Source organism: Dendrobates tinctorius, unplaced genomic scaffold, assembly GCF_039654945.1.
Source record: "Dendrobates tinctorius isolate UK_male_01 unplaced genomic scaffold, ASM3965494v1 ptg000015l, whole genome shotgun sequence".
NCBI classification, from domain to species: domain Eukaryota; kingdom Metazoa; phylum Chordata; class Amphibia; order Anura; family Dendrobatidae; genus Dendrobates; species Dendrobates tinctorius.
Window position 1 is genome coordinate 30,649,549 of NW_027361683.1, and position 19,752 is coordinate 30,669,300.

A 19,752-nucleotide genomic window follows, 5' to 3' on the forward strand; every position below is an offset into this window, starting at 1 on the left:
TGAAGCTTCTAGAAGCTTACCTCAGTATTTGTACTGTCAGCCTGGATAGCCCCGCCCACTGTCACCTGACAGTCACCTTTGCCCAGATTCACCTGTGGCAGTTACATAACCACTGTCTTTGGTGCTCTCCACTGACCTCTAATGGACAGAATGCCACATGACACCCTCTTTTTCTATCTCTCTGTCTCTTACTACAGACAGAGCTGCCCACCAGCTCAACCTCCCCACATTCCCCCTTCCTTTGACCATTGTCATCCTCGACAATTGCGTCCGGGGGTGAAAGTGGTGTCAAGAACCTATCACTGACATGGTCGGCATCTGGGTCACACAGACCCCCAGTCACACAGACTCCTGGTCACACAGACCCCTGTGTTACACAGACCATCGGTCACACAGACCCCTGTGTTACACAGACTCTTGGGTCACATAGACCCCTGTGTCACACAGACTCTTTTGCTCAGGTACCCGGTCATTCTGTCCTCTCCTTGTCCCGTCGTCCTTTCAACTTAACTAAGCCAGGGTCGGCATACTCCCTGTAACCGGGATCTGCTGAATACACATTTTTTTCTTTTAAATAACAATACCATTTTAACATTTCAAATTCACTACCACTTTTTCAAATTGGCTGTAATACGGTTTTTTGTTTTTTTTTTCAAAACATTTTTTTCTTTAGCCTTTTACCTTTTTCTTGCTAACAAAACAATACACTTCAGACAAATAGACAATCATAAAAAAACAAAAAAAAAACATTAATCGAATGAGGACAAGGGTGCTCCCCCTTCCTTTGAGTAAAACACTATCATAAGGCATCCCTGCTACACCAGAGGATATGCTTCCCATGGGGATGCGGAACAGTCCCCTATCAGTGCAACAGTGCACCGCAGTTCCGGCAGTCCAAAACAGTAGGTACTCCGGGCCACCTCCTGGTGGCCGATGTCTCGCCATAACAGTGGGACTCCACAGCCGTGGAGTCTCTGGGATGCCAAAAATACCTCTGGGCCTCGAGTGTCCCTGAATCTCGAGACCCAGGAGTCCTCGTCCTTTTATGGAGGCTTATACCCCTCAGGGTAGGCGGTGACGGCTACCGCGTAATAGCCGCCGGGGCAATACTCCTTGTAGTAAGAGAGTAAATCTCCCGGTTGAGAAACCTGGGTCCGGTATAGGCCGCAGAGTCCGGTGGGCAGGTTGCGGCCGGGGCCGAAGCGGCCGCAGGCTCTGATGTGGTATAGGCCGCAGCCAGCTTTGGCAGTGATGTCGACGTGGCCGCAGGGGAGGCCGCAGCTGGTACCAAGACTTCCACGTGCTCCAGCAAAGCAAACTCAGGCAGGATCACTGATGAAGCAGCGGCCGCACTTTCCGGTGAGTCGGACACTGCAGTTGATGGCCCGATTTCTGTAGTGGCTGGGAGCATGGCGGATACAGCGGCAGTCAGCTTGGCGGGGGCCACGCCGTCATCCAGAACAGTAGGCGTCACAGTGCAAGGCGTCGGGCGGGGAGGCCGAGGGCCGGTGTCGGGACCCCGCGGTCTGTCCGATGCATGGAGCGTGGAGATGAGGTTGGGCTGGAGTGTTGCTGGCGGGACCGGGGACACGCTCATCTTAACAGCCGCCGCGGCTCCCTGCAGGCTTTCCCACCGCTCCCTTTTCAGCCATTGATCTTCACCCCGCCATCTGACGGGACCGGCCTCCAGGCCCGACAGCTATGCAGGGAAACTTCCTGGGCAGGTCTCCAAGTCTTGGCGCCACCGCCATTCCTGGCGTCTGATACCCCGACAGCTACAGCGTCTCATGCCGTCCAAGGTCCAGTAGCTGAATGGCGCCAAACAGCCACATCAGGTCTCTCCACCTGGGCCACTCCCGTTCTTGGGGGGTGCGGCGGTGGGCTTCTCCACCCATTTTCCAGGGTCCAGCATGAGGAAACAGCTCTCTTCAGACGAACACCACTCCCCCCAGGGGCGGATATAATAAAGCCCCGGTTCTTCCAGTACAATCAGCAAAGTCTGTGTCTCTCTCTTAGGATGCCAAATCACCACAGAAATTTTTTTTTTTTGTCCACTTTTCTGCTTAGGTAGCACTTATTGGCAGCCAGCAATCCACAGTCCAATTTCAAATTGTAATCCACAGGGAACAAAACCAATTCTTCACCCCACACAGATTGGGGCCTTTGTTATTTGGTGGCAGGCCTGCCGCTGAAGATGTTGTATTGTCAGCAAGTATCCTGCCGACTACGCCAAGTGTAGGGTCGGGGACCGAGCTGGGCTGATGATTTGGTGGTGCAGATAGGCGGCAAAGGTGTGCTGTACTCACAGGAATGGGGGGTGACCCACTTCTTGACGTCGGCAGGCACGAGACAGAGACAAGAGTAGTATTCAACAGGTTCCGCTTTTATTAGCCGCCCTTGTGTCGACCAGCACAATGCAGGACAGGAGTATCACACTGTTCTCTCTTGTACACAGGCCCGAGTACCTTAACTTATTGATTGTCACAGTCGTGGTGTACTTCGTGGCTCTTCCCACCATGGCTGCCCTAGGCCAATCCACCACGGCGTTTCACCCGACAAAGTTCACCAAACACTAGGTACTCACAGGCCGTCCCTGTCTGTGACCAACGTCCTTTAGGGTCACCCCCGTGACCGTCCTCACTGTCAGGCTCTCTCTCTGAGGGTTCTCTGCTGCCTCTCCTCACAGCAGACCCTCCTCTCTTGTGAGCTCCCCAGGCTGACTGAAGCTTCTAGAAGCTTACCTCAGTATTTGTACTGTCAGCCTGGATAGCCCCGCCCACTGTCACCTGACAGTCACCTTTGCCCAATCAGAGTCACCTTGTCCTGTGGCAGTTACATAACCACTGTCTTTGGTGCTCTCCACTGACCTCTAATGGACAGACTGCCACATGACACCCTCTTTTTCTATCTCTCTGTCTCTTACTACAGACAGAGCTGCCCACCAGCTCAACCTCAACACAGCTGCGAGATCGCTACGTCATCACAGGTCCTTGCCGCAAGGCATTACTGGGAACAGGAGCTGGCGGGACGATCGGTAAGGCTGCGCGGGACGCCGGAAGGTGAATATAACCCGATTTTTTATTTACAGGGATATGGTACCCAGGGTCTGGAGGACAGTCTCCTCTCCTCCAGGCCGTGGGTACCATCTGCACATGAGCCACTCACTTTGCGCATGGTGGGCATAGCCACATGCGGAAAGTAAGCGGATCTCATGCATTCCTATGGGTGCGGAATCGCGGCAATTCTTTGCAGAATTGCTGCGATTCCGCAAAAAGAATGAGCATGCTGCGTTTTTTTCCACGATGCGATTCCACCGCGGAAAAAAACACAGCATTAGCACAGCATGTGCGGAATGCCATAGGAATGCATGGGGTGCATTCAGTATGTGTTTTTTAAGCGTTTTCGCAGGCGCTTGGCCTCTCTGACCTTTCCCAGCCCCTGTGCACTGCAGTACGTTGGTCTGCCCTCAACAGGGCAGATAAGTTCGCCTGCACAGGAGCGTGATGCCGGGGAGCCATGAAGCAACAGGAGGGCGGTGATCATAAGAAGATGGGAGGCGCCGGACCCAGACCTGCAACGCCCATCGGACCGGACTACCCAGCAGGTGAATATAATAAAACTTATTTTTCTTATCTTTCAGGTCGGAACGGGGGCTTATCTAGAGCATTATAGAATGCTGTAGATAAGCCCTGAAAGGCGGTGGCTGTATCTTATATTGGCCAAACGTTGTGACAGGTTCACTTTTAACAGGGTATTCTCAGGGCCAGACAAATCGTCGATGCGGCTGCATTGGGCCCAGAAGTGGAGTGAGGCCACTGACACGAGTGAATATTTCAGCTCGATCTGCATCCTCGGAAGCACATTCAGCTGAAATATATTACAAGAAAAATCAAAAGGAAAAAAAAAAAAAACGGGACCCGCTGAAGTGCTCTGTTAGCGCGAAACGGCCGTTGTCAGCCTTTTCTGCATCTCCTTGTCACTCCCCCGGCCCGACATGTGTCACATATGTCAATAAACCTGTGACATTTCTTCAACTCGATGAGTGCGACTTTCTTTCTTCGTTGGATTCCATGAAATATATTACAGCGGAGGGGATCCACCAGATCCGCTGCAGTACACGCCACTGACCAATTTGCGTCCAGCATCTGACTTCGGCGTGCCTATGACTGGGGGGGCATATGGCAGTGACGTCATGAGCGGTGGTGGGGATGCCAAAGTCAGCTAGTGGCTCTTGCACCGGTTGCAGAAGAGGACGCCGTGTAGCGTGGGAGCGGAGAAAGGTGAGTAGGATCGGATTTTTTCATGTGTTGCAGAAGAAGAAGAAAAGTTATCAGAGAAAGAGGCATGTAGTGCTATGTCCGACATGGTGTCCCCTCCTCCCTCCATGCAGGAATGCCAGCTTACTCACTGGCCTATGGCGCTTTCCCCAGCATGCTCCTGCTTCTGCCTTCTCCCTTCACTATGCACACTGCACTGTGTCCCGACGGTGTGCCTAGGGTGCGTGTGCGCACGCTCCCCTGTTCTAAAAGGGGCAACACGCGCACATGGTAAATGCTCCCAGCAACAGCTGGGAGGCACTTAGTTAAATGTGTGTTCACTTGCAACGTGTATCCCAGCCAATAGCTTGGAGACATCTTGTATAAAAAGCACCCTCCCCAATAGGGAGGTGCCTGAGCAATCCCTATAGTTACAATGGGGGAAATAAGTATTTGATCCTTTGCTGATTTTGTAAGTTTGCCCACTGACAATGACATGAACAGTCTATAATTTTAAGGGTAGGTTCATTTTAACTTTGAGAAATAGAATATCAAAAATAAAATCCAGAAAATCACGTTGTATACATTATATACATATATTTGTATTTTGCAGTGAGAAATAAGTATTTGATCCCCTACCAACCATTAAGAGTGCTGGCTCCTACAGACCAGTTACATGCTCCTAATCAACTCATTACCTGCATTAAAGGCAGCTGTCTTACATAGTAACCTTTATAAAAATCTCCTGTCCACAGACTAAATTAATCATTCAGACTCTAACCTCTACAACATGGGCAAGACCAAATGTCAGGGACAAGATCATAGACCTGCGCAAAGCTGGAGTGGGCTACAAAACCATAAGTAAGACTCTGGGTGAGAAGGAGACAACTAATAGTAAGAAAATGGAAGAAATACAAAATGACTGTCAATCGACATCGATGTGGGGCACCATGCAAAATCTCACCTCGTGGGGTATCCTTGATCATGAGGAAGGTGAGCGATCAGCCTAAAACTACACAGGGGGAACTTGATAATGATCTCAAGGCAGCTGGGACCACAGTCACCAAGAAAACCATTGGTAACACATTTTGCCATAAAAGTTTAAAATCCTGCAGTAACCGCAAGGTCCCCCTGCTCAAGAAGGTACATGTTCGGGCCCGTCTGTAGTTTGCCAATGAACACCTGGATGATTCTGTGAGTGGGAGAAGGTCCTGTGGTCAGATGAAACAAAAATTGAAGTCTTTGGCATTAACTCAACTCGCCGTGTTTGGAGGAAGAGAAATGCTGCCTATGACCCAAAGAATACCGTCCCCACTGTCAACCATGGAGGTGGAAACATTGTGTTTTAGGGGTGTTTCTCGGCTAAGGGCACAGGACTACTCACCGCATCAATGTGAGAATGAATGGAGCCATGTACTATAAAAACCTGAGTGACAACCTCCTTCCCTCTGCCAGGACATTAAAAATGGGTTGTGGTTGGGTCTTCCAACAAGACAATGATCCAAAACATACAGCCAAGACAACACAGGAGTGGCTCAAAAAGAGGCACATTATGGTCACGGAATGGCCTAGCCATTCTCCAGACCTTAATCCCATAGAAAACTTATGGAGGGAGATGAAGCTCCGAGTTGTCAGGCGACAGCCTCAAAATCTTAATGATTTAGAGATGATCTGCAAATAGGAATGAACCAAAATTCCTCCTGACATGTGTGCAAACCTCATTATCAGCTACAAAAAAGACTGACTGCTGTGCTTGCCAACAAGGGTTTTGCCACCAAGAATTAAGTCTTGTTTGCCAGAGGGATCAAATACTTATTTCTCGCTGCAATATGCAAATAAATTGATATAACTTATACAATGTGATATTCTGGATTTTATTTTTGATATTCTATCTCTTAATGTTACAATTAACTTACCCTTAAAATTATAGACTGTTCATGTCTTTGTCAGTGGGCAAACTTACAGAATCAGCAAAGGATCAAATAATTATTTCCCCCACTGTATGTTAGGTGTTTGGTGTGTCATCTACAGCTCTGTCCCTTACATTGAGTATTCTCATTATTTTGTTATTCACAGCTCCCTCTATTGCATAGTGTCCTCTCCTGTAAAATGTAAAATGAGTGCTGATGGAGCAGCATCTGACAAGAAGACCAGGCCATCAGCCGCATCCATCACAAAAGAAGCTTTCCCATGCTCCATCAGCCATCATTTCAGTTTATATCTAACAAGAGTGGATGATATGTAATAAAGAACAGGGAGGTATAAATAACAAAAATAATGAGAATCAAATATGTAAGGGACGGTGCTGTACATAACAAGAGGGAACTATGTGATAAGGGATGGCGCTATACAGAAAGAGAGGGCAATGTGTAATAAGGGGCGGCAATATCTATAATGAGAAGAGACTGTAAAAAAAAATGGATATCTGTAGCTTGGTCGCCATAAAAGGAGGGGGCCCCAGATACATTTCTTGCACAGGGGCCCCAAGCTGTATGTGTCCGCCCCTGTCACCAAGAGTATATGCTTTACATATTTCTGGCCCCATTCCGACTAGACAATATCTGGCCTCACTCAATTTGCCCATCTAGTTGACAGGTGACCACATTTATGCAAAACGCATACTTTTGCTTATGTGCCCACCCACTCCCGAGACTGGAGAATCCTTACAGTGTGCAGTGTGCGCAATGTGAGGATTCACAAGTCTGCAGTGACACAGAGTGACTGCAGATTTGTAAACAGCCTAAAGCCGGACAACCTCTTTAAGACATGCGCTGTGCCAATGAACAGTACTCCTGGAGTAAGATATACCTATTTCATAAATTAGGCACATCTTATGTGCTTCCACCAGCAGTGAGCGAACGTGGCCTCACACTGAGGGGACATGGCATCACAGTGAGAGGACGTGGCTTCACTAGTAGATGTGGACTAGGACTCACTAGTGGAAGTGGCTCCACAGTGAGGGGACATTGCCTCGCAGTGAGCGGACGTGGCCTCACAGTGAGCGGACGTGGCCTCACAGTGAGCGGACGTGGCCTCACAGTGAGCGGACGTGTCCTCACACTGAGGGGACATTGCCTCGCAGTGAGCGGACGTGGCCTCACAGTGAGCGGACGTGTCCTCACACTGAGGGGACATTGCCTAGCAGTGAGCGGACGTCGCCTCACAGTGAGCGGACGTGGCCTCACACTGAGGGGACATTGCCTCGCAGTGAGCGGACGTGGCCTCACAGTGAGCGGACGTGTCCTCACACTGAGGGGACATTGCCTCGCAGTGAACGGACGTGTCCTCACACTGAGGGGACATTGCCTCGCAGTGAGCGGACGTGGCCTCACAGTGAGCGGACGTGGCCTCACACTGAGGGGACATTGCCTCGCAGTGAGCGGACGTGGCCTCACAGTGAGCGGACGTGTCCTCACACTGAGGGGACATTGCCTCGCAGTGAACGGACGTGTCCTCACACTGAGGGGACATTGCCTCGCAGTGAGCGGACGTGGCCTCACAGTGAGAGGACGTGGCTTCACTAGTAGATGTGGACTAGGACTCACTAGTAGAAGTGGCTCCACAGTGAGGGGACACTGCCTCGCAGTGAGCGGTCGTGGCCTCACAGTGGGGGCCGTGGCTTCCTGCTGCTACGGCTATATGACCTATGTGATGCGCTATAATAGTGATAATAATCGCTCACCTTGTATACTTATGTATGATAACGTAATGAAGGACTCTAATACGCTAACGCCTCAGAAATACAACTAATGTTCACCTCACATTTCCTGCACTAGTCTCCCATATTGTACCCACACCATGCAGGCATTCCTCCTGTGCTGCTGCTGCTTCCTCTGCCTGCCCCATTGGTTCATGAAATGCCGTATTAAGCAGCCTGATTCCCCAGAGGAGCGCGCTTCTTCATGTCCGGGGAAGAGGTCAACCTACTATGAGGGACAGGTATTGTATCATGGTGACTAATGGCGCGGAGCCTGTCTGTGCATCCCCAACGTGTGGCCACTAGATGGCGCCGAGGATGCCTCTCCTCCATCTACCTTCTTCACATTGATCGCTAGGGAAAGAGGGAGGGGAGACATTTCCTGCTGAACGGTAAAGAGAAGGACTAGGAGAGGGAAGAAGACGGTAGCGGGTGGGAGAAGGCGAGCAAAATACCGAAGGTGAAAGGGAAGCAAGAGGCGGAGAGGGATAAAAGGCTGAGGTGGGGCGCGGAGAAAGGAGGAGGAGAGGATAACAGAGGAGAAGGGTGGAGGAGAGACACTGAGGAGGGGGATTTGTCATAGAGAAGGCGCTACCTGCCCCATGGAGGAATAATAGGGAGCGGACAGCACCGTGTAAGGACCAGACCCCCGGCTATTCGTAGGCAGCTGCCCAGGCACCAGGAGGATGCATCTTGCCTTTGGAATTATACATGGCGCAGGGCTGCTGCTCCTCATCTCCCAGGCTGCTCGGGTGAGTACATCACATCGGTGCCCAGCCCTGCAGAGAGGTGAAGCCCCCCGCTCCTGCATGGCATTTACCAGGGGCTAGGTGTGTGTGGACCTCATTTCCATCTCGGGGGTCTTTTCCCAGTGACTGGCTGTCAATATCTGGGGGGTGGTGTGTGCTTCCTGACAAGATGGATTCCTGTAAAGTGCTGGAATATTGAGGCTACTTACACCGCACAGGGCTATGTGTGGAATAGGAATTACTATTAATCTGGCCGCGTGGTGCGCTCGTAGCCATCTTACATTGACGCTGAGTTCTGTTCTATAATTGTAGTAAAAAATGTGATGGTATAATCAGTTCATTTTCCATATGGCTCTTCTGGCAAAGGGCCACCTTCTTTTTCTGGCCATGAAATGGTAAGACAGAAACCTTTAAGAGATTAGGGGTGGTGTTGTGGCCGACAGTCTGGACAAAGAGTCGCCTCTTTCGTGTTGTCACTCCTGCCAGGCGCTAGAGGACGTTTCTGGCAAAATTTACGCCACTGAAGTGATGTCAATTTTGCTGAATTTGACAGGCGGGGTTCGTCATCCCCCATCCCCCGCTTCTCCACCCATTTTCTGGAATCTGGCCTAAATTGGCATAAAAACTGTAAAAGTTGCACAATGTTGTGCACAGCTTTTACACCTGAAAGCCATTGAAAACGTCTTCATGAATCAGGACCTTCGGTTTTTTTTTTGTTTTAAAGGGATTGTCCACTACTTACACAACTTCTTCTCATTCCTCATGTTTGGCCCCAATAAAATAAAAGCACATATACTCCCCTCCCATGCCTGCTCCGTTCTAGCGGTGTTGTCGCTCCCATTCCCGGGGCTCACGTGAGGTCACACGAGCCCGGCATCTCTCTGCGCCGGCGTCACTGTCACCACCTTCAGACAAATCAAGAGGAAGTCAGAGAGCAGCCGCAGCCCCGGCTTCCTGTTCAATACACTCAAAGGCGGGGACAGTGAGGCCGGGCTCGGCAACGCAAATGCCGACACTCCCGGTACAGCGCCGGCACAGGAGCCGAGCACAGGTGTTTTTATTTTAATGGTGCCAAACATGAGGAATGTGAAGGGGTTTTCCTACTAGTGGACAGCACCCTTTAGTCTGCATACACTAAGAAGTGGAGCAAACGCATCATAAAATCTTCCATTAAGACTAGACACCATACAGCCCTCATACATTCCAAACACCTGTAACGCAGACAGTTTGCACTTCTCTAAAAAGCCGTGCAGCTAAGAAGCCGCTATAAGATGTCGTGTATCACCAAGTTACATGGGCCAATGCCTGCATAATGATGGCACAGGGTAGACCTTACCCAATAACTACACCACTAATTTCTTTTGTAAACTAAGGACGGGTACTGTGGGCCAACGAGCTGCAATGGAGGAATATGATGTATCGGGAGTATACTGATTTGTTTTATTTTTGAATGGGCTTTATTTACTGAGATTCATCTGTGTCTCCGAAGAAGCCTTTCAAATGTATGAACTATTAAGATAAAATGTTAAAGATGTTGTAATTCCTTAATCAAAATACATCTGTCAGCAATTTCTTACAAACTGCCTTATTAAGAGTCCATGAGGCCTCCATGACGTGGAACCAGGTGTTTGATCTACTGGCAGCATGTCACAGAGCTGAAGAAGTGCAGTGGCTTAAAAAGATTGTCCCAACCAGGCAAGATATCATCTACCCATCAGATAGGTGATAGTGATATACTGCTGATCACTGTGGGTCCGACTGCTGGGAACCCTGCAGATCCCAAGAGCGAGGATCTGAAATGGCATGTTAGAATAGAACTGCCAGAGATCGCTGGATACTGCACTTGGATATATCCGTCAGTTCGATTCTTGGGTTAGGACAACCCTGTAATATATGGGTTTGTGGTAAAGGATTCAGGGTAGCAAAGTCCTATTTAGTGATTGCTAGCTATTAGTGAGGAGCGAGTATACTCGTTACTCTAGATTTCCCGAGCGAGTATACTCGCTCATCACTAGTAGCTATCACTGTGTGAGTGTGCATGCAGAGAAGACTGTCAGTCATTGAGACACTGCCCAGAACAACCTTTTCAATGAGACAGTTTCTCTACAAAACAAGGCTGGATAAATGCCAGCAGTCAGGTAGCCAATGACCCCAGGATATGTTTGGTTGGTGTCTGTAAAAGCTGATATTGCCTAGCCTATTGTGAGTGCCATCAGCTTTCAGATTTATCTATTTGATTCCTAAAGAAAATAGACTTTATTTTGTACATCTCATCTACTGAAAGCATCAGGTAGAAAAATTGGGCAAGGTATGGTATTTGAGCTGCTAAGGCCAGCTCCACTCATTGGGGATTTGATAAGGATTTTCCTCTGTGTATCCGCAGGGTTTCTGCAGCGTTTCCAAATCAATATCTGCACTAATTAAATATGGGTTATGTTGAGATTTTCACCATTTGTTACAATAGTGAAGAAGGCTATGAATTGCTCTAATAATTGACTTACTCCTGATTCGAAAATCTGCACAACAGGTCAATCTGTGTTCGGAAAATGTCCACAATGTGTGGATCCGATTTTTAATGTCTCATTAATTTAGCTGCTACTGTATTACGCCACATTTTTTTTTCTCCTGCAAATCTTAGATAATTGCCCCCAAATACAGACCGTATTCATTTTACCGGTAGACAGGATGCAGAACTTCCACATGGATTTCCATACAGAAGAAACGTCATACAGTACCAGCGAAGTTAATGAGAAATTAGAAATCTCATCTTCACGTTGTGGACATTTTCTGCAGATGAATTGGAACCGCAGTCAGATATGCAGTGGAAGATCCACATCAAATTCGCAGGAGGCCTAAAAAGAAATAGACACAACGTGGGATCTCATTCGTGGAAATGAGTTCTTTTTACATTGCTTGATAAAGATTGCAAAGCATTATGAAGGTGTACCTAGCAATCTTTCTATTCATCCATCTGTATACTGTACAAAGCATCGAGTAGAGCAGCACCACTTGAAATAAGTCCTATTTGTCAGGACTGAAGCTATTTCCGTACGTGTATATGAAGAATTGTGTATTCTTTCTGCCTTCCCCAAAGCCTATTATACAGGTCTGTAAGAGAAATGTGCATAAAAGTCACGTTCTGCTGTCAGTATGCTTCCATTGTGATGGATCATGCCTCATCACTACATAGGTTGTCGGTGGGGTAGGTTGTTGCCGCTCATTTTCTCCTCCTTTAGGTGTTTTTATTCTTTTCGTTTCCAGCCTTTTTTGAGTTTCCCAGGCCAAATTCAGTGTTACATTTATCAGGTTGTGTAATCCTCCGATAGCAGAGCGTTCTCGGTTGGGTGGGAGTGATTGATGACCCCCATCTAGAAGAGGGTGTGCATTTAGAGAAGTGGTTGGCTGGCGCTTGACATATCTTGCAGCCACAGGTAAAGACAAAATCTGTCATAATTGACAGTAGTCACAGGGGTTCAGGTGCGCTCTAGAGCCCCATGAGCCGTTCAGTTAAGAAGTCATTAGTAATTTGAGTGGAAGGACTTCACCAGTGTGATCTTCTAATTACGGTATGTTATGATGTAAGGTGAATTTTCCATTTTTCGTAGATTGGATTTGCTGAACTGGCGTTCTGAGATACATATCTTTGTTGGCCAACTACATGAAAAAGCATTGTAATACTCCTATGTTATTTACTGGGTTAATAGCTCATCATCTATATAAATAGCGCATGTTACATCCGTAACTGCAAGTCCATTGTCCTAGTAGACAGCACAAAAAATATTATGCCTTTTATTAGTAGAAGTAATGAAAAACTACGCTGAACACATAGTTCGTGGGTCCGGTGTGCTCATGACTAATGCTACCATCCCTCAGGGAAGTGATTGACAGGCTGCTGTGTATGGATGGGAGAGGCGGGGAATGCTCTCTTCAAGATTCCAGAGAACTCACAAAATATGACTTCAGTGTGGTATAACACTACTAGTACTCAAACAACACAACCGTTTGTGCCATTTTGGCTACTAGTAGTACAGTAGCTGTGATATTCTGTCCTTACATAGGGTGGCATATTAAAGATCAGTGTAAAGTGCTCACTGATATCCTGTGTTGAAAAGCTTCTCTCGGTATACATCATCATTCCAGAGCTCGAGATTTGTTCCAGGGTGATTGACTTTGGATCGGCCCCAGGGTTTGACTTCATTCATTAAGTAGGCATGAATAGAGGGTTGTCTTTTTTAGATGACCGCATGCTATCTTTTAGCTGGTTATACTAATGGAATCCTCTTCAGACACCTAGGATGGAAGCACATTTCTCTTCTAACTTTAATTGCTCACACCTCATTTGGGTTGTCTTGAGGTTTTGACACCTGTTAAATCAATCTAGTCATGTTGTGTAATTATCTGTAATTATTTAACAGAACATATTCTGCGTCTTCTTGGTCTAACTAGTAGAGATCATTTCACAAGACATCTTACATCGACAATTTCTTGTTAATAATGATGCCCTGCATTTTATATAAATAGACAGTCATTACTAGTCAAACACATGAGATGGCTTTAGATTTATATTTTACAGTAGCTAACGTTTTCAGAACAGTGGTATTAAAAAAAAAAAGGTTTTCCTAAAGTGAAGGGTTATTACCAACTGTTTGTTGGCTTTGAAATTCACCATTCGAAAGGATCGATGGCCAAACAAGGGTATGGGGATGCTAGAGATGAACTTCGCTCTATCCAGTTATCCCATAGACAATATACTGTGACTGGGTGGGGTATGCATGTACAACCAAAACACCATTCTTAGGCCGGGTGCCCCGATCCGGAACCAGCAGTGCATGTTTGTTGCGTTCAGAGCGCTATTGAATGCAGGTAAATCCTCACATTTTCACTGAACTGTACGGCTTTACCACATTCAAAAATTTCTGTTGATGTCATTTCTCTTTAGGACACTAGCGTCAAATAATTTTGTATATGTAAGCCGTCTTCCACAGCGTGTCCACATTGGACATTACCTTTCTGAATCCTGGTCATATAGGTACCATACACATGGTCAGGTTTTTAAATACATTGGTTAGGACTGCTCTGATGGGTATACCTTGACGTTTCGTAGAGCGGCTTAGGATACATTTTTTGAAAAAAAAGTATCAACCAAATACCCTGTTTTGTTATCATCTTTTTACTAGCACTTGCTGTTTACTGTTATTTCTTTACAACAGAGTATTTTTTCACATTTGTTGTACTTTGTTTTTCTGTGTTTCAGTCTTTTGGTGGTGTGAACACTGTCCTACAGACTCGTTCACTGTGTGCATGGCCCATGTGTTTATATTCAGTTGGTTTCTAATACTGTATTTAGTGGTACAATACAGTCATGGCCAAAAGTTTTGAGAATGACACAAATATTATATTTTCACATGATCTGCTGCCCTCTGGTTTTTATGTGTGTTTGTCAGATGTTTTTATCACATACAGAAATATAATTGCAACAATATTATGAGTAACAAAAGGTTATACTGACAGAATGAGTTAATGCAGCAAGTCAATATTTGCAGTGTTGACCCTTCTTCTTCAGGACCTCTGCAATTCTCCCTGGCATGCTCTCAATCAACTTCTGGATCAAATCCTGACTGATAGCAGTCCATTCTTGCAAAATCAATGCTTTTATTTTGTCTGAATTTGAAGGTTTTTGTTTGTCCACCCGTCTCCTGATGATTGACCACAAGTTCTCAATGGGATTAAGATCTGGGGAGTTTCCAGGCCATGGTCCCAAAATCTCTATGTTTTTTTCCCTGAGCCATTTAGTTATCACCTTTGCTTTATGGCAAGGTGCTCCATCATGTTGAAAAAGGCATTGTTGATCGCCAAACTGCTCTTGGACGGTTGGGAGAAGTTGCTCTCGGAGGACATTCTGGTACCATTCTTTATTCATGGCTGTGTTTTTAGGCAAGACTGAGGGAGAGCCCATTCCCTTGGCTGAGAAGCAACCCCACACATGAATGGTTTCAGGATGCTTGACAGTTGGCATGAGACAAGACTTGTGGTAGCGCTCACCTCGTCTTCTTCGAATAAGCCGTTTTCCAGATGTCCCAAACAATCGAAAAGGGGATTCATCAGAGAAAATGACTTTACCCCAGTCCTCAGCAGTCCACTCCCTGTACCTCTTGCAGAATATCAGTCTGTCCATGATGTTTTTTCTGGAGAGAAGTGGCTTCTTTGCAGCCCTCCTTGAGACCAGGCCTTGCTCCAAGAGTCTGCGCCTCACAGTGCGTGCAGATGCACTCACACCTGCCTGCTGCCATTCCTGAGCGAGCTCTGCACTGCTGGTAGCCCGATCCCGCAGCTGAAACACTTTTAAGAGACGGTCCTGGCGCTTGCTGGTCTTTCTTGGGCGCCCTGGAGCCTTTTTGGTAACAAGGGAACCTCTCTCCTTGAAGTTCTTGATGATGCGATAGATTGTTGACTGAGGTGCAATCTTTCTAGCTGCAATACTCTTCCCTGTTAGGCCATTTTTGTGCAGTGCAATGATGACTGCACGTGTTTCTTTAGAGATAACCATGGTTAACAGAAGAGAAACAATGATGCCAAGCACCAACCTCCTTTTAAAGTGTCCAGTGGTGTCATTCTTACTTAATCATGACAGATTGATCTCCAGCCCTGTCCTCATCAACACCCACACCTGTGTTAATGGAGCAATCACTGAAACGATGTTAGCTGGTCCTTTTAAGGCAGGGCTGCAATGATGTTGAAATGTGTTTTGGGGGATAAAGTTCATTTTCTAGGCAAATATTGACTTTGCAAGTAATTGCTGTTAAGCTGATCACTCTTTATAACATTCTGGAGTATATGCAAATTGCCATTAGAAAAAATGAAGCAGTAGACTTTGTAAAAATTAATATTTGTGTCATTCTCAAAACTTTTGGCCATGACTCTATGTGAAGCTGGCCATAGGTAGACATTTAGTGTGTGGAATCCACTAACATTCTTATGTGAATGGGCATGTGTCGGGATAAACAGGGATCTGATAGTTTTGATATTAGCTCATCTGTTTTGTTTGTCTGGTTGTGTCTTGCAAGTTCGTATCTCTCTCCCTGTGATTACTATACTCCCTGTTCAATGTTTCTATGAATAATTACTCACAGGACAGTTATAGGATGTGTAAGTAGTCATGAAAGACTCTTAACTATCTAGGACTACCAAACATGTACAGCAGACCCCAGATGACTTCCCTGTGTTCCTGCTTTACATAGGAAAATGACATTGATTCAGTATTGTGACGGAAGCCTACTAAGGTGAGAAGGTAAGGAAGGTGATGGCCTCATGTTCCTTGTGATACAATAGCTAGAGAAATTACTATTGTGTTTGCTTCCACTCAGCGGAAATTGGACACCTCTACAAAAGGTCCTTGGTGATCAGGTTTTCTATACCTTACGTTACCTCGTGCCCACAATTGGTATGTTAGCTGTGAATTGTACATCCTGTAAAACTATAGAAATGCTACAATTTGTCCATTGTTTGTATTGACAAATGTAAGACATACAGTGCCTTGCGAAAGTATTCGGCCCCCTGGAACTTTTCAACCTTTTCCCACATGTCATGCTTCAACCATAAAGATACCAAATGTAAATTTTTGGTGAAGAATCATCAACAAGTGGGACACAATTGTGAAGTTGAATGAAACTTATTGGTTATTTTAACTTTTTGTGAAAATTAAAATACTGAAAAGTGGGGCGTGCAATATTATTAGTCCCCTTTACTTTCAGTGCAGCAAACTCACTCCAGAAGTTAATTGTGGATCTCTGAATGACCCAATGTTGCCCTAAATGACTAATGATGCTAAATATAATCCACCTGTGTGTAATGATCAAGTCTCCGTATAAATGCACCTGCTCTGTGATAGTCTCAGGGTTCTGTTTGAAGCACAGAGAGCATCATGAAGACCAAGGAACACAACAGAGTGGTCCGTGATACTGTTGTGGAGTGTCAGGGTCCTGTCAGCGCCGGCGTGCAGCCTCCGCTGAGCAGGCACTCACCCGCACTGTAGGGGGGCCCGGGGTCAGGTACGGCCAGGAAGCTCAGACAAACAGGACTTGGGGACGCTGAAGTTTAGCAAGCAGTGACAGACCTACGGTCATGTGACTGCAAGGGCCAGGACTTAGCGTCCTGCTGCCAGAGATCGGCAGGACACAACTACAGGAATGCTCAAAGTCAGGAAAACGAGGGTCATACACAGAGATAGCAGTAAAGTACCAGGGATGAGACAGAACGGATAGTCAGGGCCAAGCAGAGGTCAAAACCAAACAGACATAGAAGGTACCAAGCAGAATCCAACAAGCAATATCCAGAGAACAGACCGAGTCAAAACCAAAGTATCAGGCAACCAGAACACAGCACAAACACACTCAGGGGTCAGCACACTCTGCCAAGGGCGAAAGTATAACTGACGGGGATTGGAGCTTCCTGAAGCTACCAGAAGCCTTCCCAGAACCAAGGAGAGGCCCCAATAATAAGCCCCAGGTGTGCAGGTAAGAGTCTACATTGATCATAACATTAACCCCAGAAGCGCAGGTCCACCCGCACTGGTTCCAGACATTAACCCCAAGCGTGCGGGTCCAACCCGCACTGGGATCATGACATGGAGAAGTTTAAAGAAGTAGAGTAAAGCCAGCTCACCTGTTGTGGCGTGTTGTCAGCACGGACTGCAAGGAGACCGCTTGGAAGCGATGTAGAAAAAGGAAAAGTCCAGCTGATAAAAAAGAGCCCTAACAAAGAACACATGTAGTGTTCGAAACGCGTAGCTGCGTTACCGCTAATTGTCTGCGGGATGCTGATCTTAAAAAAAGGTTATTTATTGAAAAATTCAAGTTATCAGCTGGACTTTTCCTTTTTCTACATTGGAGAAGTTTAAAGCTGGATTTGGATACAAAATGATTTCCAAGACTTTAACTGTTATGAATGAGTCACCGTAGGAGGCAAAAACAGAAATGCTAGCTAAGTCCAGAAAACCAGAGAAGTTGGCAGCTATCGGATTGCAGACCCCTGAACCTATCAACAACAACTAGCAGTAGCCGTGGGGGGTTCCTACGATGCCCTAGACCGCTCGATCACAGCCGGAGAACTGCCTAGCCTAAAGACAGAAAGGGAAATCTAAACTGCCCCTGAGCAGACCCCAAAGCAATAGGCAGCCCCCAACATATAATGACGGTGAAGCAAGATGAAAAAACACTAACACAGATAGAAAGATAGACTGAGCAAATGATGGGGCCCAAGCTAACTAGATAGGACAGGATAGGAAGGCTGCTGTCTGCAATCCGCGAAAAACCCTATCAAAATAAGAGCCAACAGACTGACAGGGAAAAAGGCCCTGAAGACGCTAGGCTTCAAAAAGACTATGTCAGTACTGAAGCCAAGAGGCCCATGATCACTCTGGATGAACTGCAGAGATCTACTGCTGAGGTGGGACAGTCTGTCCATAGGACAACAATCAGTCGTACACTGCACAAATCTGGCCATTATGGAAGAGTGGCAAGAAGAAAGCCATTTCTCAAAGATATCCATAAAAAGTGTTGTTTAAAGTTTGCAACAAGCTACCTGGGAGACACCAAACGTGGAAGAAGGTGCTCTGGTCACATGAAACCAGAATCAAACTTTCTGACAACAATGCCAAACGATATGTTTGGCATAAAGGCAACACAGCTCATCACCCTGAGCACACCATCCCCATTGTTAAACATGGTGGTGGCAGCATCATGGTTTGGGCCTGCTTTTCTTCAGCAGGGACAGGGAAGATGGTTAAAATTGATGGGAAGATGGATGGAGCCAAATACAGGACCATTCTTGAAGGAAACCTGTTGGAGTCTGCAAAAGATTGGAGACTGGGACGGAGATTTTTTCTTCCAACAAGACAATGATCCCTTAACATAAATCAAAATCTACAATGGAATGGTTCACAAATAAACGTATCTAGGTGTTAGAATGGCCAAGTCAAAGTCCAGACCTGAATCCAATCAAGAATCTGTGAAAAGAGCTGAAAACTGCTGTTCACAAACGATCTCCATCAAACCTCACTGAGCTTGAGCTGTTTGCCAAGGAAGAATGGACAAGAATTTCAGACTCTCGATGTACAAACTGATAGAGACATACCCCAAGCAACTGGCAACTGTAATCGCAGCAAAAGGTGGCGCAACAAAGTATTAAGTTAAAGGGGCTGAATAATATTGCACGCCCCACTTTTCAGTTTTTGAATTTCCACAAAAATTTAAAATAACCAATAAATTTCGTTCAGCTTCACAATTGTGTCCCACTTGTTGTTGATTCTTCACCAAAAATTTACATTTGGTATCTTTATGTTTGAAGCATGATATGTGGAAAAAGGTTGAAAAGTTCCAGGGGACCGAATACTTTCGCAAGGCACTGTATATTTGTGTGCTATTACGTCTTCATAAGTATTGACTACTTGTTGTGTTAATGTCAAACCAATCAACCTCAAACTATACAAGTGAATTAATAATAATTGGTCAATAATTGGTCAATGGTAGAATTTTCTCCTACATAACGGTGCATAATAGGAAGCTTACCATAGAAGAGATCCGTGATTACCATGAGTCAAGTGAAGACACAATGACAGTAGAAGAGATATGGATAGCTCACCAAAGGTGACGGTGGAGAGGATTCAATAAGCTGAAATTGCTTCATTGTGCTACAGATAGCAAACATAAGCAAATTTGCAATTAGTAGATATGTGAAACCAGATCACATAAACCCTACGTGTGCCATGGAGTAGAATGAAGATGAGGTATACTCTTGATTGATTCCTGCTTCTGAAAGATATATGAAGTCTAAAGACACACTGCATTTGTGGCTACTATTGGGTGCATTCACGTAGGAGGCATACGTCCCATCAATGACTGTAGATAGCAGGGAAGCCTTGGCATCTGTAGACCATAGGAACCCATTGTAAAAAACTATGTAGACCGCACAGTATACTCTATGTTGTGTAGGAAATTGCAGTCTTGTTTGCCTTCCTATACAATTAAATATGATACAGATGCCAGACAAAAGC

General features: G+C 46.2%; 1 protein-coding gene across 1 annotated transcript in view; it reads left to right on the forward strand.

Annotated features, from left to right (window-relative positions):
- Positions 1-8,268: 8,268 nt before the first annotated feature.
- The window catches only part of SDC3 (syndecan 3), a 153,488-nt gene continuing 142,004 nt past the window's right edge, over positions 8,269-19,752 (forward strand). Inside the window, exon 1 of the mRNA XM_073563309.1 lies at positions 8,269-8,705. Within this exon, the coding sequence (XP_073419410.1) occupies positions 8,640-8,705 (66 nt within the window). The 5' untranslated portion in view covers positions 8,269-8,639. The remainder of the gene's footprint in view (positions 8,706-19,752) is intronic.